The sequence below is a fragment of the Charadrius vociferus genome, unplaced genomic scaffold, assembly GCF_000708025.1.
Source record: "Charadrius vociferus isolate BGI_N301 unplaced genomic scaffold, ASM70802v2 scaffold459, whole genome shotgun sequence".
Lineage (NCBI taxonomy): Eukaryota > Metazoa > Chordata > Aves > Charadriiformes > Charadriidae > Charadrius > Charadrius vociferus.
Genome location: NW_009650249.1, coordinates 472805 through 497829, shown reverse-complemented (window position 1 = coordinate 497829; position 25025 = coordinate 472805). Strand labels below are relative to the sequence as shown.

The 25025-nt window shown below is 41.9% G+C and overlaps 1 protein-coding gene across 2 annotated transcripts in view; it reads right to left on the bottom strand.

Moving 5' to 3' along the window:
• Positions 1 to 18773, bottom strand: part of EYA3 (EYA transcriptional coactivator and phosphatase 3) — a 35545-nt gene extending 16772 nt beyond the window's left edge. The window contains exons 1-6 of one of the 2 annotated variants that reach the window (XM_009892995.1): positions 18741 to 18773; positions 12564 to 12607; positions 9921 to 10000; positions 8025 to 8091; positions 7090 to 7232; positions 1653 to 1790 (exon numbers count right to left, since the gene is read on the bottom strand). In XM_009892995.1, the coding sequence (XP_009891297.1) occupies positions 1653 to 1790; positions 7090 to 7232; positions 8025 to 8091; positions 9921 to 10000; positions 12564 to 12607; positions 18741 to 18773 (505 nt within the window). The remainder of the gene's footprint in view (positions 1 to 1652; positions 1791 to 7089; positions 7233 to 8024; positions 8092 to 9920; positions 10001 to 12563; positions 12608 to 18740) is intronic. The other variant, XM_009892996.1, reaches the window with a different exon arrangement.
• Between the last annotated feature and the right edge of the window lie 6252 nt (positions 18774 to 25025).

Here is a 25025-nt window from a genome sequence, read left to right as displayed (position 1 = left end):
TCTAATCACACATTCTCACAGCAGCACAGATCAAATGGTTTAAAATGCTTCTGCAGAGCCAGGCCTGACAGTGGCTCTGTCGCCTCCCAGTCCCCGGAGATTCACACGCTCGCCATGGTACATCACTGGCAAACCTGCCAGGGCTCACCTTGGCCAGAACCAATTCTGACCCTTGGCAATTAAAGCTATAAAACACTATAATTCATTCTGCCAGTGGGAGTACCTGGAGGAGAGTTATGTTTGAAGGAAGGCAGTATTTCCACAGTTGTACTGCTTGTGTTATGAATGTGAAATGTAAATTAAGGATAAACGTTAGACTGGGCCATTTACTGTCACAATGATGCAAGCACACCATACCGCGTGGCCTTCCTATCAGTGACAGATATGCTAAAACCCACTTATTGCTAATTTTAAGAGTTATTCCCCTTTACTTGGCACTCATTAGACCACATCTGCATACAGCATCCAGTTTGGGGCCTCAAGCACAAAGAAACATGTGGGTCAGGCAAAGAGCCAGCAAAACAGTTAGGGAGCTGCAGCATGTGCCCTGCAAGGGGCAGTGGGACTGTCCAGCCTGGAGAAGAGATGGCTTTGGGGGACCTGCCAGCAGCCTGCCAGTACCCACACAGAGGATATTGAGAAGACAGAACCAGGCTCTTTTTGCAGGTGCACAGCAGGAGAAGGAGAGAAACGGTCACAACGTGAAAGAGGGGATGCTCCAAGTTCACAAAAGAAAAAATGTTTCACCGTGATGACAGTCAGGCACTGGAATTGGCGAAATCTCCATCCTCGGAGGTTTTTGAGACCCAACCAGATAAAGACCTGAGCAACCTGGTTCTGAATTCAGTGTCAACTCTTCTTTGGGCAGGAGGCTGAACTAAAGATCTCCTGAAGTCCCTGAATTGTTCTACTAAAATATCACATAAGAAATAGATTAAGAATTCCTGAAATGCTTTTTAGAAACCACAGAGAAAGAAACAAATTTTCACCATTCATCACGAAAACATAAATGGCAAAAATCCTGCCTAATGAAAAAGTATCAATTTGCACATATTTGTGATAAACAACATTCCATTATTCAGCTGTCACATTTATTCCTAAAAATTGCTTTGGAAGCTGGTGAAATTCAGCACCTGGTTTCTTAGTTGTGGCACTTCCAGCAGCTGGAATATTTGTAGGCCAGTTCTATCTGGAGAATTTCACTTTCTAGCACATCTACCAACCTGGTATGTGTGCGTGTGTGTAATATATGAGCCATCTACCTCCAGAAGTAATTAAAAAAAAAAAATTAAAAAAATCCAATGCCAGTCAGCGTATTTCCTTACATCAAGCTAAAGACCACCAACAAAGAACTTGAGCTGCACGAGCATTCCCAGTAAAGTCATGCAAAGATATAACATTTAGTCTCCTCTCCCCTTCCCATTTGCTCTTCACCCTGGTAAGTCCATCAGCATGGCACCAACAAGCCAGCCTGGTGCATACAGAGGTATGTAGCAAATACAAAACCAAACGCATACACACGCACAAAGAGAAAAGAGGCAAAGCATAAAGAAGCATGCACAAACCAAGACCAAACGTGCAAGCCTCTCTATTTGTGGTATCTGGACTCAATTAGGTGGAGAGAGATGCAGATAAAAACCATGCCAAGTTACCTTCAATGGAATAAGAATAATGTGCTGGGCTGGGCTGGCTTGTGGTTAACCCTGTAGTGCAGGTAAGAACACTGTGCTGACTTGTAGATGCAGTCTGAATTAAACCACTTTCAGGTTTCATACCTGGCCACAGTGCACCTGAATCAGATAAATTGGACCAGTTACAAACAAATATGCTGGGACGAAACAGCATGCTGCTACCTCAGGTTAAGATTTTTGCTCGTCACAAAAGCACGTAACAAATCACACATGGAAAATGTTTAGCTGTGCATGGATTAGAGCTGCTGACAAAACTGGCTGAAAAAGATAAAATTAAAAGCACCAACAAGACCAATTTCCAAAGCTTTCAACTAAAAATCTGTTAGTGTCACAGTAAGATTCACTGCCACATCAGTATTAAGGAACTGCCAATCCCTCTGATGTTTGGGCTGAGCTGCACAGCACTGCTATTACATAGGAAGGCTGAAGTTGGTATCTATTAATGCCAAGGTCAATGCTTCCACTACTTCACTGGGATTTGGGTTGAAACAAGCCACAAGTCAGTAATTTTCATAGACTGACAACAATGAATACAGAGCTCAAAAATAAAGGGGGAAAAAAACCCTAAATATTTCTAGATTTCCTGCCATTCTGGAAAGCATTTGTAACAACACTGGGCAAAGCACAGAGACAGCAGAGTGACTGTAATTCATCTGTAGAAGGCACACGTAAGCAGTGTGGTTTCAGCTCAGGTGCTGTGCTAAGGTTGTGCCTTCTGCACTGACGGAGTGAAAACAGCATCCAATGGAAGCAGCTCAGCTCAGGCCTGGTTCTTCAGGGCTCTTCAGGCTTTTGTTTAAGTGTTTCCAGACATACAGCCAAAGTCAAAGGCATTCCTCCCTGGGCCTGGTTAGAAAGCAGGAATCAGTTCAGAGGATCTACTTAAAAACAGGCAGGAGTGTGCAAAGCAGAGGTACAAAGGATGTTTGGAGCTAGACACAAAGTTCAGGGCCAGCAGAAAGACTGCCCTCTTCTTAAGTCCCCCCAAAAAAGTACCAAGGCTGCGAAAGCCACCTGCAGCCTGTCACCTGCTCTAGTAGGACAAGCCACGGGCTACCAGCTCCAAGTCTCTGACAGAAGACACAGGAGACTCTACAGAGCTGGACAAGAGCAGCAACTCCAAGAGCTCAGTCCATGCTGCAGCTTTGTCAGAATCAAATTCTGCAACGGCCCTTTGATTTATTTACATACCTGATCTCAAACTGTCACCTATGAGTCAAATTAAGTCATTCACCTATCTGGTAAAGCCACACCAGGGTTTTGATTCTTCAACTCTCAAGCTGCATCTTCGTTACTGTTTCAAACCTTGAGAACCATGATAATTAGCAAACAAAAGGGAAAGACTGATTTAAGAAAGAGAGTAGATATATTGCAGAATCTCCAGAATAAAACATATGGGAAACAGATCCTCTAAGGAGAGTGGGACTAGCTCTACTTGTTTAGGTTGGAAAGGGAGTTCCACAATCTTCAAATACGTGAGTAGTTTTTAGAGGGGACAGCAACCAACAGTTCCTTAAAGTGCAAGACAGACAGACAAGGAGCAGACAGGAACATAATGAGAGGGTCACAGGACACACAGAAGTGCCTAATAGCTGTGACAATGAAACACAAACTGACTCTGAATGCTGTAGGATAATGATCACACGAGCAGTGTAACAGCAGGTCAGACACACAGGTCGGAGGTGTTCGCAGGGCTGGTTGAGTGCGAGTGCAGGACCTGACTCAGGTCGTGTGTTAAGGGACCTTCCAGCCCCTGCTTTCCACGACTGTCTCTGTCATCACCCAGTATAGACATGTCCTACTCTCCACAGGGCAAGGCACGCACATCCTTCCCTCTTGTTCTGCAAGGCAGCGTTTATAACCTAGCACAGCCTCAAGGATGACAGAGACGAAGCCGGGCAAGGGGGAATGAGACCCCTCCACGTCCAACGGCAGCACTGTGGCAGAAGAATGTCACAGGACATGTGTATGTACATGGGAAGAACCACCACTTGTAGGTTTTTCTTGAGTTAGCGCACACCATCACACCCACAGTGTTTCTAACACCAACTTAGAGCCACACATATGCAGTTTGTATGTCACTACTCTTACTTTAATGCTTCTTTAATAAAATCTCTCCAGACCACAGGTAAGTCCTATGCAGAACAATGCACTAAACACCATCAAAAAAGTATTACAGGAGAAGGAGAGGTGACAAACTGGCAAGAGCATAGGTCATCTCTTCTCTGAAAGCAGCATTCTGACCTGAGTGACCTCAAGACTATGCTTGTATTTATCAGCTTGCTTGAAATTTGTACTTAAAATACATCTGCTTTGTTCCAGTTAGATAATCCATGATGCCTTCTTTTTAGCATAGAAACAAACACACAGTAGAAAGTCATGCAAACCTCTGGAACAGGCCCTTTGATGCTGGTGAAACATCTGACCAAGCTGGCTAAGTCCTCACCTGCTCAATGCAGATTTTGTGAGCAGAAACCATTTGTAGAATTTTCTCTGCGCTGTGCATGTTCAGTCCTCCACCCTCCGCCTGTCCATCACACTATGCAAGGTCCATCTTCTCAGTATGATCCAGCAGGTACCACTCCGGTATGATTACCATTATTTGAAATATGACTTTTAACATCTTCCTAACTCTTAAATTCAGACTAAAAATTCAGGTATAATAAGAGACCTCAAAATCCATACCAAGACATTTCAATAACTGATGACAAGAAGATGTTTAACAGACAAAAGTTCCTATGAAGTCAACAGAAAATGCTGTTCTCTTGCCTAGGTCTTCAGAAGAATGTCTACTGTTACATTCAGAGTATAACACTGAAGCAACTAAGTACCCCCGAATTCCAGAACCTTTGGATTAAAAAAACCCAAACAACCACCCCCCAATACAGCCACCACCACTACACCACCAAACATCATGCATGCTGAGAACACTAACAAAAACTCCTACATCCTCCCTCTCCCAAAAAATTTTAGATGTAAATCTAAACCAGCTTTTTAAAGATCTTGGCGTAACACTTCAAGTAAACATTCCACATATTTACACATTTAAAAAAAAAAAAAAAAAGGGACACAGTAAAATATCTAAGAACATCTCAAGCAGCCTCAGTGCACTGTCCACAACATACTATCAATAAACACCAAATAAATGAAGTAAAGGAAACCACCAGCCACTATTCAGGTACAGTGATACCCAGTGCAACAAGGCACTGAAACCAAAGTGCAGGCACCCAGGGAAGAGAAACGTGTTCCAGCAACCTTAACATGAGGTCAGGCACCCTTTGTAGGTAACAGACCGTTGTGACAACACCCAACACTCAAGGGGACAAAACTACAAGGAATAGAGTGTTTAGAAAGACAGTGGACAAGCTGTGCTAGCAACTGAAGACTTGGGTATGGACACAGCAACAGACTGCTCCGCACTGGTTCAGCTTTCCAGGGAAAAGCTCTCCTGGAGGAATGAAGGGAGCTCAGAAAACACAACAGGCAGAGCAGGACATGGAACACTAAGTCAGCTAGGTCCTTGCTCACTAGAAATCCAGAGGCCACCGTCATGCCAGGTGGTGGGTAGGGTTGGTTGGTTATAAAAAAACCTCTGAAACAGCAGTCATACTTGAACATTACTGGTGGGGGCCGAGCTACAAATGCAGAAGCAGCAAGTACCAACAGCCACCCAAATGATGCTATTCTCCTGAAGAGCCCCAAGTTGCTAATAAAACAGCCCAACGCTTACACCCTGCAAAGCTCCCACTTTATGGGATTCAAGTGATCAGTCCGAACAATGTATCTCACCATTAATACAGCATAAATGAGATTTGGGAGGGATCAAACCCTTGCATCCCAGTTACTACAAAACCATAATTTTCTTCCCAAGGATCCCTCAACCACAAGAAAACTCCTTTTCATGAATCCCAGGGGTGTGTGTATATATATATTTTTAAAAAAAAAGGTATATAGATTCATTTTATATATTGACCTTTCTCATAAAGGTAACCATTTGTGCCGTACTACTTTAAACAGACTTAGTAATGTAAATTAAGTCTAATAAAACTAAGCCTAGTTGTATCATCTTTTCTACACCATCTTTCAAAAATACCAGGACAAATCAATTGTTTTGTAAGTTATATAAAAGTCCTTGCTCTGTCAGCAGCTGACAAAAGCCATCACGTTGCTGGTTTTATTCAAAGACGTAGTTTTTCAGCTAGGGAAAAATTCATCCTTTTATATTTCAAGATAGGAAGATTTTAGTACTACAGATAAATCTGTAGGAGGCTCTGTTCATTTCGTTATGCAGCATGAGGAAAAACTCCCAAGGCAGATAATTCATGGCTATCTCCCAGCTGCACCGCTCACTGACAGCACTGTGGTGCTCCGCCGGTGACTGGCACAGAAGGGCGATATGCTCTCCCCTTGTTACAGCTGGGTGCTAACGGGCAAAGCAGCCTCCGCCACCACACACTTCTGAGAGACGGCAACAATATACAATATTTACATATGAAACCAAGCAGGGTAACATCAAAAATGAAAAGAGAAGTTAAAACGTTAATTTTTAATAATCAGTTATAAAATTTCATTCATATGGGATAGTCAGTCATGTAGGGTTTTTTCCCCAGTGCCTGACACTGACAGAGCACAAAGAAAGACCAGGCAGCTCCTTTCACTAGCTAACCCACCCAGAAGTCATTTTTTTTCCTGTCTGCATTACTCACCCTCAACTTCCTTTACACATGATGGAGAAAGATGGCCATTATCTTCTAAAACACACGAACACCCCAGCAGCGTGTCTCTCCCTCCCTGTGCTATAAAGGAAGCACAGGGTGAATAGCTCAAACCCTGCCATCAAGCTTTAGCTGCTCAGGAACGACAGGACTCTTACTCTTCAATCATTTGCAAAAACTGGAATGGCTAATAGAGGGCTCAAATATTAGAGCAACTTAAGCAAACTTACTTGCCTAGTAAACTCAGAGAGATTTTAGCATGAAATCTAAACTTGGTGAAAGATGAGATAACAAAGCCTTAATCCCGGCCAACAAAAACGAAAAATACCTTCAGCAGAGGTGCTGTAGTATGGGGCCTTGTGTGATTTCACTGACAAGGAAACTGCATAAACACAGCTATACCACAATTGGAGAAAACTGTGATCCTAAATTAAGAACCATCTAGCAAGCTTCATGGGGAGACATCAAATTAATGGCCAGGAAAACAGCTTTGTAAGAAATAATATTTTATAATATGAAGTCCCATCAGTACTGCAGAAATCAATCTACAATTTAAGTTAGGCATGTGCTCTCCTACAAACTCTTCTCTCCAACACACCTGCTTAAGCTTAACATTGGCTTTTTAATGAGACATAAGATGATAATTGCAGTCACTGAGAAGCCTTTGAAAAGTTACTTCTTACCAAAAGGAGGTAGTCCGTAGGTTTGGGTGGTCTGGGGGTAGATGCTGTAGGGCTGAGACTGCTGTAAAGCTTGGTACTGAGTCTGACCAGGGTAAGGGCTCATTGTTTCCGAGACGGGTACAGAAAGGATATGCGCATATGGCCTTATTAAAAAGAAAGAACAAAAGCAAAAAAGAATGACTTACATTATGCATCCTTCAGCCTCCAAACCAGAAGACACAGAAAAAAAATGCTTTAGGAAGAAGAAACAATATACACTGACACGTGCTCTTAGTGTAATATCTGCTTGTGTTTCCCAATACGACAGGCTATGGTTTTATCTATGCTGCCTGTTTCTTGCAGCGACACCAGGGGAAACTCTCTCCTCCATGATGCCAGAGCATCGATGCTTATTGCAGGACTGGGAGGGCAGGGTGGGAGGGGAAGAACAAACTCCCTGTTCCAACAGGCACGAGCATTTAGGTTCATTTACTGTGCCTCACAACACCAAATCCTAAAGCTAATACAATATAGTAGAACGTGTCAAAACTACTGGAACATGCAAAGAGCAAGCATGGGGGATTAAGGCGTACTATGCTGCAATGGGAAGAACTCTTAAGATCTCCAAATGTAGTAAATGACTAGAAAATCCTATATCCCCCTTATACTCATTTATGCCCAGTTTGTTTATTCCTCTAATATTATGGGCATTATTTAACAAGATTATTGTGCTGTTAATTACTTGAAGTGGCTCATTTATCCTTGTGATAGTAAGACAACAGCCACTGAAGCCAAAGGGTGACTTCTGTCAGCCTCAGTGTCTGCAGCAATGAGCATCTGTTGCCAGAAGATAGGAAAGTGTGATTTACAGCATTACAGAAATGCATAAAGATGCAAAAAGATGACTTCAGAAAGAAGTAAGAGTTACAGAATTTAGTAACAATTGTTCGACTTACTTTGCAGAATACATTTGTGAGGTATAATCATTTGATGACCTTGGGATATAATCAGTGCATGTCATAACTGGAAAAAAATAGTTTGTATAATTACAGAGACAATTTCAAAACCCAACAAATAACGACAATTAAATATCAACATGCACAGTATGTTTTAACCAAGACACAGGATTTACAAAAGTTTTTTAGTGCCTTGAATATAATTTTCAAAGCAAATTCTCAAAACATGCACTGTTAAAACAGCGAAAAAATGTTCTTCTTGCCAGTTCACAGCAGGTAGATGATTCAGTCAATACTATTTTTCCCTTTGTAACAGTGCTCTTTCTCCTTACCAGCTGGTACCGTCATCTTAAAGGAATCATAGAATCATTTAGGGTGGAAAAGACCTTTAAGATCATTGAATCCAACGGTTAACCCAGTGCTGACACTTTACCACTAAACCATGTCCCTCAGCACCACATCTGCCTGTCTTTTAAATACATCCAGGGATGGTGACTCCACCACCTCCCTGGGCAGCCCATTCCAATGCCTGAGAATACTTTCGGTGAAGAAATTTTTCCTGATATCCTATCTGAACCTCCCCTAGCACAAACTGAAGTTGTTTCCTCTTGTTCTGTCGCCTGTTACTTGGGATTTTGCTCCAGATGCCGGTGATACGCTCCAACAAACAGGGCTTTCCCTATCTGGAACAGTCCTACCACCCTTATTGCTCTTGTACCACCCTGTAGTTAACTCTCTTATCAGTTACATCCACTAAGGGGAGCAAGTTAGTTTGCACAGGCAAACCTAACTGTAACATTTGCATTCTGCTACCTAAATAACCTCCTCTTAATGTAACCTGAGTGTAAGCAGCTGAGAAATACAAACCATCAGCCACATGCTCTGAACGTTCTGAATGCTCCATGAATCACCACCTCTGGTCCTCAGTGTTTGCCTTTACTCATGGTGTGAAGCCCATGTAGCACAAGGATACAATAGGAAACACAAACTGGGAACTTTAGGACTTAAAGGCTTTAATTGAACATGTCAGATATTCTCACATCCCTCCTGCAAAAATGCTTTTTTTTTTTTCCCCCTAAAAAGAATGTCAAAATTTCTAGAATTCTTATTTTTAAAATAGCACATAAAGAATTAGGTAATGGTGTCAACAAGAAAAAAACCCACAATATTACTGCATGCAACTTCTGGAATTTGTGAATGACTTATCCAGTTAAGCAGCAGATTTTGCAGGCTAAAACTTCTGGTAACTGCTGCAACTGCAACATCACAGCACATTGATTAAAATAGTAAAGATGCAATCAGTTAGCAATGAATGGAAAGTTAGACATCACGTATTTTCAATCAAAATGAGCTGATTTACACTTATAAATAAGTATGGGCAATCAAAGTTATTCTACACAGGGATCCTGCTTTCAGAATAACCTCCAGCCCTTCTTTTTTCCAGAAGAATGGACACATTCCACCTCTCACTTACTATACAATCACTTTATTTTCTGCCTCAGTTTTCCCTCAATTTATTTCATAAGGAATTTCTGCAGACATTCAATATAGTTCAGAGTCTAAAATTAAGTGTATGACATATTAATACAAAAGACCCAACCAGCTCAACCCCTTCCCTCAAGAAAAATCATGTATAAGGTGGATGAGATACAGCAGTACCCAGCAGCAAGCTGAGGGGCACTGACACAAAAATATTTGTTAGAAAGAGATATTTGGTTACCATCAGGCATTAATGCTTTGTAAGCATCACAGCAAACTTTCACTTTACAACTGGTATTGAGGACAGGCTAACTGTTAAAAGGAAGAGACAAAGCTTGTGCTTGATGAAGCAAAGTAACAAGACCAGGGGAAGAAATCAGGGAAGACAGTGAGAGCAGAACTCCAGAAGATACTTACTCTCACCGGACATGGGAAGGTTTGAACCAAGGCTTGAAGATTCAGGTTTCTGATCGCTGACTTCTGCATTGCTCACATGACTGCCAAGACAAACAAAGGCTAATCATTAGTATTATGAATTCTTAAATTTACACCCTTGGGCATCATAACCCCTGGGTTCAACCTTCCTAACCAAGGCAAACTGACTCCTAACAGAAACTAGCTCTGCACTCTGATATTTCACGCAGAGATCCCAAGAGAGAGATTTGCAGTTCTAATTAGACATTAAACTGTTGTCACCTCCAGCACATCTACTCACCAACTGGTCTCTCAAGATAAGGCTGTAGCTTCACATGACAGCTCAGCAGACCGAACAGCTTGGCACTGCCACCTGCAGTGGAAAGTCTGAACTCCTTTCCTCTAGCCGGAGCACAGCCTCCTGCCCCCCTGCATCAGCTCAACCACCCCTCAGGCACCCCATCAGAGTCTAATTTGCTCATCCAGCCCAAAAACCGTGCAGCTATTTTTGCTGGCATACTAAACAGACTCAGCTCATGGAGGGATCCAGCAAGCACCATGCTTGGTGCACACTAGAGCGACAAGCAGATCTCCCCCTCCCAGCAGCAATAAGCAGTTACATTGGCTCCTTCATCCTATATTGCCGCAGCCTGAGAATACCAGTATAACACACAGATGCCGCAAAACTTTATTAAAAGCTGTGTTGCAGAACTAGCAAGAATAAAACCAAAGCCAACAAGGCAATCAACAAGGAGGTGCAGCTTTCCTGGGACAGGGTAAGGGGGGAGTTGGCTAGTGAGTGCCATGGGCTTGGTAATAAGGCAAGAGATTTTCCCTCGCTTGGCTGGTGAGAGGGAGTGAAGCTTAATCAAAATGTATAATCTGGCTTTCCCCCCCAAAAAAAACTTTATAAACAAAGTCCTCAGAAATATTTCTCAATACTAGCAGCTGAACTGACTTCCATAATGAAGTCTGAGTTTTGCAAGAAAATAACACATTACTATGCAGAATCAGGGTATTTGTGTACTATTATTCTTGGTGGAAAAAAATGCTGTGATTCTGAGGCTGTTAAATGGCATGCAGGTTGAGAGCTGCTCGTTGTGATCCCTTCCTGTGGAAAATGCAATAAATAAATTAACGTTTCTGACCATACTATACCAGCCCATGTTTCTGCTGTTCACTTTCTCACTGCTGCTCTCAACACCTGTGGCACTTGGGACACATCCATCCCAGGTGCTCTTATTCTCCATCATTTACAACTTTTCAATTCTCACGGACTCAGAGAAAAAAAATCTCACTTGCACTATGGCTGCCTTGCACCACTGAGAGCATCCCACAGAGCACACTGTATTCACAAAAGTGTTAAGACTCTTAGGGATGCTTGATGCTTCCAAGAGAGACAACCCTCACTGGGTACAGCTCTTCCCCACTTACACAATCCAGCTAAAACAAATACAGCCAGAGTATTGACATTGGCTGAAAATCATGTTGGCTGAGGAGAAACAGGTCTAATAAATTATTTTAAATTATTCCATAGGTCAAACTTAAAATCATATATAGTTTTATCAAAATAGAGCCAGAATACTTAAACAGAATATTTAAGCAGGTTAGAAATGCAATTTTACCCCTCCCCTCCATTCTACTTTTAAATACTAGATAAGGATGTTTACACTCCAATCTTGAGGCTACTGTTGCCTGTAGGAAAGCTGTGATCGCACTGCAGCAGAGTGATGTGCTGAAGGAGAGTCGACACATTCACTCCGGCATGTTCAGACCTGCCTGTGCTGCCCTCAGCTCCTTTGCAGTCAAGAGAGAGAAGAAATCCTCCTAGGATATGATTCATCTCACCTCATACCGGCTAGAAAGGGAGCTTGCAGTGATTAGCTCATATTTTTAACTTTTAGACATATAATGAATTTCACACACTGTTTACTGTTAAAGTATTCCCTTTGATTTTTTTTAAAAAATATGTACTCATGTCAGGGCTTCAATGTATCATGTCCACTCCTGCATGAATGGCACACAAAGTGTTTCCTCCTCACTCATGCTGGGATGTCAGAGGTTCCAAAAAGAAATCTTTCCTCACAAAAGTAGTATTTGCTACTACTCGTAGGAACAGAACAAACCCTAATATAGCTATTCTCACTACATGTAATAGTGATTAATTCCTAAATACCACATACATCAGAAAGCATCCACTGAGGCTAAAAATAGTACAACACAACAGCTTTACACAGAAAAGGCTATCAATTTGAGAGGGCTTAATTTCTCAAAACAGTTAACCACACAGTTTTGTTAAGAATCATAGTACACATATTATTAAAATATTCTGAGTCTCACCAGAATAAATGCATGTTATGTGTAGTACATGACAGTCTCATCAGATTCTGTGAAAAACAGGATGCTTGATGAAGCAATTAAGCTCCTTTGTAGCCACTTTTATAAAAGCTTAATACCAAAGGGCCAGTTGTTTGGGTTTTTTTAATTGGGAACTTAATCTCTAAACTATATCAAATACAAAAGTGAGACATATGCCCTGTTTCCGTGAAAAATAAAACGATACGCAAGCTTCTAAAATGGAAGCTTATAATGATAAAAGAACATTAATAACTGTTCCACACTAAAAGCAAATTCAAAATTACGTACCTCAAGCTTTGTTCTCTGGATTCCTGCATCTTGGCTTTTTTCACCTGCAAAGACAAAAATGTTCAGAGACACAACTAACGACAGCCGTCCTTGACAGAATCCATGCACGCAGACCTCCATTAGCAGATCACCACTGGTTACTATAGAGTTGGAGTTAGTGTTTAAGCACAGAAAGCCTTGCATTGAACTCCAGAGCTAACCATGTAACCATGGGTTCGTCATCTCAAAACAAGCTTTTTCCTAATTAGAAAACAAGTGCTAAAGTGGAACGTGTTAGCAAAATTGCCATGTTATTTAAGTAAGTAACAGATGATGGGATATACAGCTACACAAGTCTGATAAGGACAATTTTATGGAAATTGAATAAAACAACCATCAATTTTAAGAAAATTTTACTCTGCATAGATTCAGCACACTTGCCATAAACACGGGTACTTCGCTTTTTTCTCCTATCTTTAAATATTATATAAAGATAGGAATTTGAATATATTTTCTGCAAGAAATTAGGAGTTCTGATTTTCATTTCTGAGTAGAAACAATGTAGCATTTATTCTGGTTTTGTAGGTGTCAGCTGGACCCAGTTCCTGTACAGGGTCTTACACAACAGAAAGCACTGCCTGGAACCCAAATTCAGATTTCTGCATGCAGGCTATAAATACTACTTTGAAATGCTGGGCAGGATGACAGGGTTAGTTTCTATAGCCTGTAGTCTTTTGAGTGAGATGTTCCTGTCATATATACTGGTTTTTCTTCCCCCCACCATCTCCCTCTAGAAAGTTTTACAGCCTTCCACATTCCTGGAACATGTTTAGATGCCAAACTTGCAGCTTCCGTGCAAGCTGCACTCAAAGTTCATCCCAGCCCCCGCAGGGCACTTGTTTTCTGTGACTGGGGTCTGGGAAGGTCCGTGCTGGGTATCATGCTGCAGGGATTACAGACCCCAACCCGGCTACAGTAGTCAAAGAGAGACTGCTGCCACATAGGAAAACCCCTAGCATAAACGCTTCACCATGTTATTTAAGATTTTCTCTCTGGAGTGAGTATAAATGAAACACCAGGAAAATGCAATTTGAGCATGAGAGGTCAAAATGTGCTCAAAACTTTTTTAAAAAATAAATTAATAAAACACAGGTGAATTCCTGATGGGTAGGGAGAGATGGGAGGCAGAGGTACAAAAGAAAAGGACAAAGGCTCAAAGCAGCAAGGGGAGAGGAGTAAGCAAACAGTAAGGATGGAAAGGAGAAAGCTGAAAGGATCGTCTCTCCAGGAGGAAGTTACCAGTATTTTGGAGGTCAGTCTGCTTTCACCTCTCTACTAGTCTTGCCAGCAGCTATTCCTTCCAGCAATTCACAGCAGAACACTACAAACTTCATTAGCACTCATCACACACACAAAAAAGGCAAAAGCAATGACAAAAGACTATGGCAGTGCAATGGCTTAGATATCACACAGCCTCAAATCTGGCATTCATCACTTCAACCTGAGCAGAAAGCTGGTAACACTGGCATTGACATTAACTCCTGTTGTGGTTCTTCAGACCCACAGCATCACAGACTTCTCCAGAGCCCTTCTCCTGCCTGGCTGGAATACACACTACTTCTGGTCCCCATTGCAACAAGGTCCAGGGCCTAAAGGAAACACATCAGTCTTCCCTACCAAAAGACAATGTTAACTACAGGGAAAGCAGACTAGTGTTCCCCCAGCTCCCTCAGGCACTGAGTTATCAGAGCATGGCTGCTGCCCATCCATAGTACCCTTCAACTCCTTTTGGCATCCTTCCATCTCGCAGCAGGTGCTCCAGCTCTCCCCCATGACACTGCCACCCGCTCCTGAGCGGGGACCTCAGCCATCAACACTGCACCAGACAGCTCTTGGTGCCAAACTACCCACAAGGCTCTTAAGGAAAAGAGATGGAAAAAAATGAATTGCATCAGAAGAAGTAGCAGCAAACTGCTTCAGATCAAAATTATATTGAGGATAAAAATAAAAACTTAGAGTTGGCAGCTCGAATTTTAGATTTCACAGGAGGAAAGCTTACAGTCAGGTACTTGATAAGATCTGGCTTCTTCAATTCAACAGGTTTTGTTTTTTTTAATATGGAAGGTGGACAGAGAAATCAGCTCACTTACAAAAAAAAGCCAAACAACAACCCTTCCCCCCAAAAAAAAAGCAGCGAGGTTTCACAAGAAAACATCAGTTTTATTGACGTTTTCATCATAGCCAGAATGGAACAGCTGTTCCTAAAACACCTCTCGATAGGACTTGAGCACATAGCACCGCTCTGCTGCTCTGCTGACCTTGGTCCCTCGACTGGAACTTCTGTCTTGATGAGTATCTACACCGCAAGGCCATCATGCCTTGTCCTCCTCTGATGGGACATCTTCCCCCTCTGCCAGAAACATGCCCTTGGTGTTGTACAGAGAACAATATTTTAAATCGGTTTTCCTTGAAGTCAATAGTTAATTTCATTTTTCAAAACAATAAATATCTGGAGAGGGTTTCATACTCTCTTTTAAGGCCTCTAGAACACGGGATATACAGTGTGAGTACCTAGCCTAAGTCAAGCAAAACAGCAATTTTGAATTTCAGTCTATCACATCCCTGCCTCAACTGGCTAGTCCACATCTCTGCAGGCTTTTAAAAGAAATTCTCCCTAATGTCTTAATGCTAAGCAATAACATTTACAAAATCTTAAAACTTCAGTGGGATGCAAACCCCATTTTCTACCCATCACTAATCCGTGCAATTCACACTACAAATTTAAGCAGGAGGGAACAGTTTAAAACATAGTCTTTCATGGGCTTGGAGAGCATCTTCTGTCTCTCCTGCCCCATGTCATAAAACATATTTAATGCAGACACAGCACCTAGTAACAGTAACTTCGGGATGGTGTTCGGGGCACAAGGAGAGAGCGCTGCTATACTCCCAGCTGAGCCCTGCACCACCACACTCCAACACTAAACCCTACCTGGGGCACCTACTCATCCTGCCAGAGCCTTACAAAAGGCTGCTCAAACCTCTTCAAACAACCTCCTTGCAACACCCGCTCCCCTCTGAAAACCTCTGAAGAGATGCTGAGGGTTTTTTTTGTCCTCTCTCAAGTGACAGGATTACAGCCAGAAGATGTTTCATGCAGGAGAGGTGAATTCACCTTTTTAAAAAATAAGACAAAAAGAAAAGGAAAAAAAAGAAAAAGAAGGAAAATAAATGAGAACAAGGAAAAATATGTAGTTTACCTCACTGATTCATGTTTCAGCTTTAGCAGCTTTAGACACAATCTCACTAAGCTGTTCTGCTGCACTACAATGACTGACGTGTCTCCTAAGGCTCTTTGCTCCTTCCTCCGTCTTTTTATTTCACTGTTAAGTTTTGGGTTTATGTTGATTTAAAAAAAAAGGGGGGGGGGGGGGTGCGGGGAAGTGACACAGTCTATCTGATCCTTGCTTTCAAATCACAAATTTTTATAACCAAAAATCCAAATTATTCATTGTGCTGGAAAACTGTTTCTGCCCCAGATCTACCAGTGTTGGAGTTCAGTTATATTTACAGAGTCAGAATCAAAGCAGAAAAAAGGTTTTCCTCCTGACATCAAGATAACAGTTGCTCTACGACTGAATCCAACTCTCAAGCTAATACTCACGGACTAATTTCCAAGCCCCAGCAGAACCAGGGAAACCCCCACACTCACAGCTGGCCAACAAGCAAGGTGATGACTTGGAGTGAATGCTGCCAAAGCCATTTAAGCCTGGGGCAACACCATTGTGAACGGAGGACTGCACACAAGCCAGGAATGCAGCATTTTATTGCAAACTCTTTGCCAATTTCAATTCAGAAGAATCTTCAGCCCAAACACATGACCATTGTTTTTTCTCCACCTTTTTGGCAGCGTTGAGTCTTTCTGGAGCCCTTTCCATCACCGTGCTCTCCCTATCACTGCCGTTGCTGTCTCATACAAGAAGCCATTCCAAACAGAGAGCAACCCAGTGGATGCCCGCAATGAGTCAAACACAGGTTCACCATCCGTTATAAAAAAGCAGGGTTTTGTCACTCGCTAGCATTAAGGATTAAATAAATTATTGTAAAAATCAACTACATGCATCCAAGATGCATTCAACAAGTGAGAGATTACTATAAAGGATTACTTCTAAAAACTAATCCAGATTAGTAATTTACCATAAATTAATGATTTTTTTTGTCATGAGAAGGTCAGGGGGGTCACTTTTGATCATTTTCCCCCAAACTTTCCTGTGCTCTCTTATTTCCTATGTCTGTTTATGTTTTCTAGCACCACAGTGTGCACAGAAACTTTTCCATTCTAATTCAGACTTGAAAAGGGAAGAAACATACAAAAACCAGGGACAAACAACATGCCTGTTTAAGGTGCAAGGCGGCAGTATGTGGTGTAAGTGAGAAGTCTAACATTCATTTAGAAAAGACACACTGTATATGTTTGGACCAATTATTATTATCAGTCCACACCAACACAAGAAAATGACCCAATTATTTTTTTTTTTTTTTAAGTAAAATACATTGAACTCAAAGCCTGATGACTTCTCTACGGGCTCCTTTCTGGATTCAGTTATCAACAGTTTGCCATAAACACTGCTTTCTGAAGTAACATACTAATCTTGTTCCCATGACTAAGAACAGCAAAATTATTTGGGAAAGAAAGTAAGTTTGTACAATATCAATGTTGGGCTACTAGGCAGACAGGATTTTGCAAAGCTGACTTCAGTTTTCTTTTTTTTTTTTTTTTTTAATTAGGAAAATTCACTTGTTTCAGGAATGGTCTCACCACAAAACCCAGAAAGACTGGGGTTTTTTTACTTCCTCCTGCAAGAATGTGCCACTATACCACATCACTTACTAGCTGCAATCAATATAGTCTCATTTTCTGTCTCAGAATGACTGACTGGCATAAGGTACTCAGACAAAATTAGCAGCAGAAAATCACAGCCGAATCTGCTTACAGAGGATGCTTTCATGTACAGAAAATGAGCTGTACCCTCTCATGCCCTGAAGAATAAAATTTCATAAAGACAGTTTTCCTTATATAACGATGTAATTAGAGAATTTTTTAATATACACATTTAATTAATTTTTAAATCCTACACAATATCTGAAGTTCAAATTATACATTTTTGCTGATTAGTTTCACGTTCTGTGCATATTGACTCAGGCACATAATTTGCATATTGTGTCAAGTAATACTTTGAACAATTGTAAATTTACATTTCCATTCCCTTCAACTTTGTTCCCAAGTCATAAAACTGCATAAATGACATTACAATGTATTTTCTAATTAGTTAACTGAAGAACATGAAAATTTCACATTAAAAAAGCATCAAAATCTTTTCAATGGGAACATTACCAAATTGCCCTCAGCCTATTATTCTATTTTTGTGAGCATTTCAAAAGGTCTCCAAAATTAAAATAAGCTTCACTCTCAAAGTAACTTGGCAATTTCTTGTTGAGTTTGCATCAGGTTAAATTTGGGAATATAAAATTAATACAAACTTTTTTGCTTAATCCCTACGCTATTATGTTTTAGATATACAATTTTAACTTCGTATCATACTGTATTAATTATCACTCCACCCAAAACTTCTGTGATGTGATATCATCGGTTACTGATAATAGAGACAGTATGGCAAATATCTAAGATGTTTGGACAGCAATTTTTTACCTAAGACACACTTCCCTAGTTGAACACACTGTTAAATAAAGAAGTGAAAAAAAAACGCTTTCCACCTGTGGAGATGATGGATCATGGGACCTTTCCAGTCTTAAGCACAAGAAGAACTGAAGACTATATACACTGTAATAACCAGCATGCTGATTCTGTCATTAAAATAGTGAATTTTAATTTCTCTGGAACAGGCTTGAAATGGTCTGGTTTTCTGAGCATAACAAGTAATTATTAGGCATAATTTTACATAGGAACATTATAGAGTTTAAGCATACATAATTATTCCTTTTATTACTATTGCCTGTATGATTATAGTAAATTAAATGTAAAACACATTTTACTAACAGCAAAATGTTTTTTCACCTCTAGATAAATATACTAAGTATAAGCCTTATTTTCCATTATTAATTAAAATAACTGTATACTGAATTTGTGAGATCACCTATTTGGTTTATATATTCATTTTAAGCCTTTTTAAATGTACTTACTGGTTGTTCGGGTAAGTCTTGTGGCTCTTCCATGGGTATTACTCTTTTAATGCTTAAATGAGTCAAATCGTGTGTTCCTCAGCAGTCTTCAAAGCCTGTCAAAAAAAGGTGTTCATAGCTTTATGTACTTTTTGGTGGGCTTATCATTTAGGCTATCAGAGAATATTAATTGTTATATATTCCACCCACAAGCTTTCTAAACTCGTGTTGCCATCTCCCAAGTAAAAGACGAAATTCATATATGGAAAGATTTCATAAACAAGGGATTTAGCTTTAAGCTTCAAGATACAGACAGACTTTTTTATGCACGTGGCACATTTCTACATCATTTACTTGTACCATACTGACTACAGAAGCTAGTGTATCAATCAGACATGTGCACCATGATTTTAAAGACACTTTAAATGATCAAGTCTGGTCTACTAGGTCAGTAAACAGCGTGATTCAATCTAACCTGTTTTAATTTAGAACATTTATATAACAAACAAAAAAAAAATCAGGACAAGAGATACACCTAAATGTATCTACATACAGTACTGTTTATTGCCAAATTCACAAAGCAAGTTTATTATTTCAATTGCACCCTTCAAAAAGAGAAGTTTGACGAAAATTTATAAAATATTTTTTCTTTTGGAAGCTAAGTAACCCAGTAGCATTTAGCGCAGAGACCTTGGATACTATACCAAAGAGCTGCTATCCCCCAGGGTTTTAAAACCATAAAAAGCAAATTTTGGAGATTACCTTCACAACCTGATTAATTTTTGCAATTTGCTGGGCAAAAGATAAGGCACATGGCCTCCACAGCATCCCCCTCTGCCCGACCAATGTTCAGGAACAGCCTGACCTACGTGTTCGATTGCTCTTCTTTCACCTGCTCATCTCAGAGCCAGTTGATCAAAAACAAGCCCCAACCTCTTCAGAGAAGCCCCATCCCAACTACACCAAAAGCTAGTAGGGGCTTCCTCTCCCGCCCCAGCAGAGCTGTCTCTCCGTACGCACACGTGTGCAGTGTTGCACAGAGCAGAACCCAAGTGGAGCGCAGAAATTTGAAGAAATGCTGAAAAACACTTAGAGGTCTGGAAAAAAATAAACACAGCAACTGTCTGTGCTGAGGTACAACCTACTCCTGCCTCCACGGCCATGAAAGTTTTGCTGTAAATCTCAGTGGAAACGCGAAAGGCCATTTACGCGGCTGTGTTTTCTCTATACCTTTCTGTCTTCCCACCCTGTCTGGAGTGTTCTGGCACCTCCACATCAGGAAATTGTCCCCATGCAAAGGGACTAAACAAGTTAACAGAAACAACTTTCCAGTGTCCTGAAAACAACTGCTCCTTCCCCCCGCCGGCCCCTGCCAGACCTACTTAAACTCCCAGCACGTGCAGCCAGCCTGTGGCGCAGCACCACGTGCCGAGCATGGGGATGCTTGGCAGCCTGGAATAATTTCATATTAACCATGAAAACACAGAAGATTTCTTCTCCCTCATTTGAGGGCAGGTAAAGGTCTTGCATACCAGGGTATCGTATTTGCCAGGGTAAAATTTCACTGAGGGTTTGAGTATTTTCCAAGGCTGCCTCCCCTAGTCAAAGCTACTTACCTTTATTGCCTTAACTGCAAATCAACTGAATTTACAATAAGGCTCTGCAGTAACTCAGTGTCTTTTGAAATGACCCTATTCACACCACACGCAATAAACTATACAATGTAAAGTACTACTGTCACCATTCCAGTTTTTCCTCCATCGGTTTTAATCTGTTTTATTTTAAATATAAAAGCTTATTTCATTTTTAAATTTTGTAGAACAGAGAAAAGTCAAGACTTAAGAGAAACTGCGGCATTCAAAGATTAACAATAAGAGTGTAGAATACAATAGCGAACAGCAAGAATATTTGGTCCCATCCTGTCCCTTGTCCTTCTTTTTTGTTATCTGAAACACTTCCATTGTGTAATTTCTTAGAAAATTCCCAAACTAAACTCTTCAGTATGGAAAAAGATTTCAAATGACACTTTGATCCATACAGCAGTAACTTCCCATTCCGTGCTTTGTTTAAAGGCTGTGAACAGTTCTTTAATTTTGTTTTTGAGATGGATCTAAATATTTAGAAAGACAAAAAGATTTCCTGAGTCACATCAGAATATGTTATTACACTTGTGAACAAAATTGTCTTCCTGGAAGCAAATGAATGCAGCAAAGCAGACGAGCAATAACCACTCGTATAGATGGCAACTGAAAACGTGACCACTGGTGGTTTCACACTTTCTTCTAGAGAATACTCTGTACCTCCAGAAATAGCAGCATGGGGAGAAGACATCTCACAAAGACCTAGTGCTCTTAGCTGTTGTGACACAAAAGCGGGCAGAACAACTTGAAGAAGCAGCACGCATTTGGAGATGAAAGGGATGTACTTAACTGGTACACTTGACTAGCTAGGAGTGACGGGGTCTCCCTCCAGCAAAGCCCTCCTCCACCACCACCAGTTTAAACTGATACTGAAGGAAGAGCTCCTGCCCCTCCTTACCTCCAGCAACCCACTCTTGCTCGCCTGACACCCCTTCCATTGTGGCCACCAAAGTGGTTATGCGGCTGACCAGCCTGGATCTGGGATCTGACCTTCTAAGAAAAAAGAAAGAAAGAGGAAAAAAAGAGGCACCCAAGCACAAGCTGTCTGCTTAGCTGCTGTAAGTGGGACGAGCTCTAGTCTCAGGCAGTCCGGTGCCCGGGGAGCCGGCAGGACGGGGAACAGGCAGCACACGCAGGCGGGGCAGCAAGATGCCCTCTTTTCAGCAATAGCCATAGTAAATGAAATCATAATTTTACCATCTTATTTATGTTTTACTTTGGCAAAACAGAGGACATAAGTCACAGGGATACACATATGGCTTCGCAGCCTTTCAACCTGTATCACTGTCCACCCAATCACCCCGTTCTCCTGGAGAGCCACCACACAGCTTCTCATGGCCGGGCACGGAAAGCACTTGGAGCCCAAGCAAGGCCAGAGGCCCTCCCTGCCATCCCCTCTGGAGCGCAGAGCCGGGGAAGGGAGCTGCCTGCCTCTCTCCACCTGCAGGGAGAGGCTGAGCGAAGCTGCTGACGGCTTCAGCGCCAGGATCCGGGGAGCAGCTGCTCCGGCCGCACACATTTCCCTAACAACACCCTCCGAGACGGCTCATCCCGCCACTGCCCCTCCACCGGCTCGGGCCCAGGACAGGCATACCCCAGGGCAGCGCGCCCGCCCCGAGCACCTCCTTGCCCGGGAGGGGAGGTACACATCAGCACACCGGCCGGGGCTCGGGTTTCCAAAAAACAAACCCCGCACCTTGCACCTGCTCAGCGCGAGCCACCTCAGCGTACTGACTTACTTAGCAAGCAGCTTGCCATGAACAAAGGTGATTTTTGAAAACTGAAGATAAACAGCACAGATTTTTTTTTTTTTGGGTGACATCTCAAATCTCAAAATGAGATTTTTAACTTGTATAAAATTCAAGGCAACTGTGCCTCAGATAAGCTTATCACACAGTTTCTATTACAAACATTTTAAAACCATAAGATACCGCAACAGACAAGATATCAAAGGAGATCTTCGATATCTTCAGTTCCATAGAGTGCGCAAATTGCTGCAGTTGCACCCAGGACAGGGGCTGCCAGTGCAACAGCTGTCAGTCCTGCTCCCCACCCCACGCAAAGCCACAGCTTCCCAACAGGCACTGATGCTCACTAACCTCAGAAAAGGAGAAATTGGTGATTAACAGCTTTGGATGCAGCTGGGGTTTGGTCACATTTTCCATCTATATGTCTTTTTTTCTTTTTGTTTTGTTTTGGTTTTGTTTGGGGTTTTTTTTTGAGAGTGAGGTCTGAATCGTAGATTCTGCTGGTGAGAATATTTGTGTGGGCCACTGCTTCTGAATGAGTACAAAATCTATCTGAGTGTGCAACAAGCCACTAAATGAGTTGCAACAATGAAAGACACATTCAGAAAAAATGAGTCAACTGTTACACTTCTGAAAACCAGCAAAATAGTACTTTTTCCCCTTATGGGGTGGTTTTCATTCTTTACCCGATGAAAATTATTTTGTAGTATCTGAATGAAACACCATTTTTTATTTAATCTAGATTGTTTTGAATACCCATCCTTGTTTAATTCCAACTTGCGCAGAACACCATCAATGTAAAATATCAAGGACAGGTGTTTTGCACGTCGCTTTATTTTGCTTGCTCACTTTGTGGAGATGCAGGGACATCTTCCACCACACTAGGTTGCTCCAAGCCCCGTCCAACCTGGCCTTGAACCCCTCCAGGGATGGGGCAGCCACAGCTTCTCGGGGCAACCTGCCCCAGGGGCTCACCACCCACACAGCCAAGAATTTCTTCCTAATATCTCATCTCAATCTCCCCTCTTCCAGTTTAAAACCATTCCCCCTTATCCCATCGCTCCACTCCCTGATCAAGAGTCCCTCCCCAGCTCTCCTGGAGCCCCTTTAGGCACTGGAAGGGGCTCGAAGGTCTCCCCACAGCCTTCTCTTCTCCAGGCTGAACCCCCCCAACTCTCCCAGCCTGTCCTCCCAGCAGAGGGGCTCCAGCCCTCCCAGCATCTCCGGGGCCTCCTCTGGCCCCACTCCAACAGCTCCGTGTCCTTCTGCTGTTGGGAACCCCCGAGCTGGAGGCAGCACTGCAGGGGGGTCTCCCCAGAGCAGAGCGCAGCAGAGGGGCACAATCCCCTCCCTCGCCCTGCTGGCCATGCTGCTGGGGATGCAGCCTGGGATGCCAGGGGCTTTCTGGGCCGCCAGTGGACATTGCTGGTTCATGTTGAGCTTCTCATCCACCGATGCCCCCAAGTCCTTCCCCTCAGGGCTGCTTTCCATCCATCCTCTGCCCATCCTAGATTTGTGCTTAGGATTGCCCTGACCCACGTGCACTTGCTTCCCCATGGAACGTCCTTGTTCCACAGGGAAGTTTCTTTACAATTTTATCCTTCCTCATATCTCAGCATTCCCATATCCAACTGTGATAATATTCCATCAGCCAAGCTGCTGAAATATTTCCAACTTGGTATTCAACATAGCCAAGCTAGCATTCTGCCAACACTGAGCAAGCAAACCCAGTCCGCTGCCTGCTCCTGCAGGATCTCTCATGAGGACTTGGCAAAAACAGGCATTCTCAAAAGTTTTGAAGAATTTCACATTTTGTTTTTCAACAGCTTGATTAAAGATCACAGGAAATGACAGCATCAGCCTGGTTACTAGTTTGGTCTGTGTAATAAAACAGCCCCTTAATGAACTGTCAGGAATTGAACAATTTTGTGTACTAAGCTTAATTTTTCTTTCCTTCAGGCAAAAAGAGATAATGAAAATTCTTCATGAAGCTGCACCATCACAATGATGCAAACAAAATGAGTAAATAGATGCATGGGTGTGTAAAATGTTCTATCTGGTGAGTCTGAACACAAACTCAAAAAACTTTAAAGATACTTTAAAGAAAAGGCAATCACAATATTTGATATGCTAATGCAACTCCAGTGCCATGAAAAGAAAGGTACAGAAGAGCAGAAGAGGAGGGGCCCCTCTATCTTTTGTCCTCCACTGAAGAATGAAATACTTAATACAAATCATTTGCTTTCACAAGTAGACCTGCAAGTAACACAATGAATGATCTCTTTCCCATGGCACTCACAAGTCAATTTATAAATATCGTATTAAGGCTGCACATAAGTATCTGACAGTCACCCCATGACTGCCAAGCAGATTGAGAATAGGTGCATTACTCCGGTGTTTGTAAATACAAATGGGGTAAGAAGGAAAAGGAACTTGGGTTTCTAACTTCAAATTGTGATACCCCCAAATCCTTCTTTTTAACATTATCAACAATCAGCTCCTCAGACAACAGTCTTGGTCTCCATAACAATTCTTAAAAATTCCCTCTAAAATCCATGCTCAAGGCACCGTATCTCAAGCTTTGTTTTGTTAAATCGCCCACTTTTGTAAGTACAGTTCTTTACTATATTCCTTTTTCAGCAGCAGAGAGCAGCTGTTTAAAAAAAAAAAACACAACAAAACAACAAACAAAATAGAGTTAAAGAATGAAAGCTGTGCTACACACCACTCTGCTGATTTTGTATCTTTAACAAATCCAGCGGATCTTATGGCAAAGATTTATACTCTGCTATTCTTCGCTTTTTCTCACTCTCCATGCACACACCCACACACCCAGATATACACATGGATATTTGCAAAATACTGTGAAGAATACCAAAGACTAAACCTTTGCCGCGAGATCCACTGGATTGTTTACC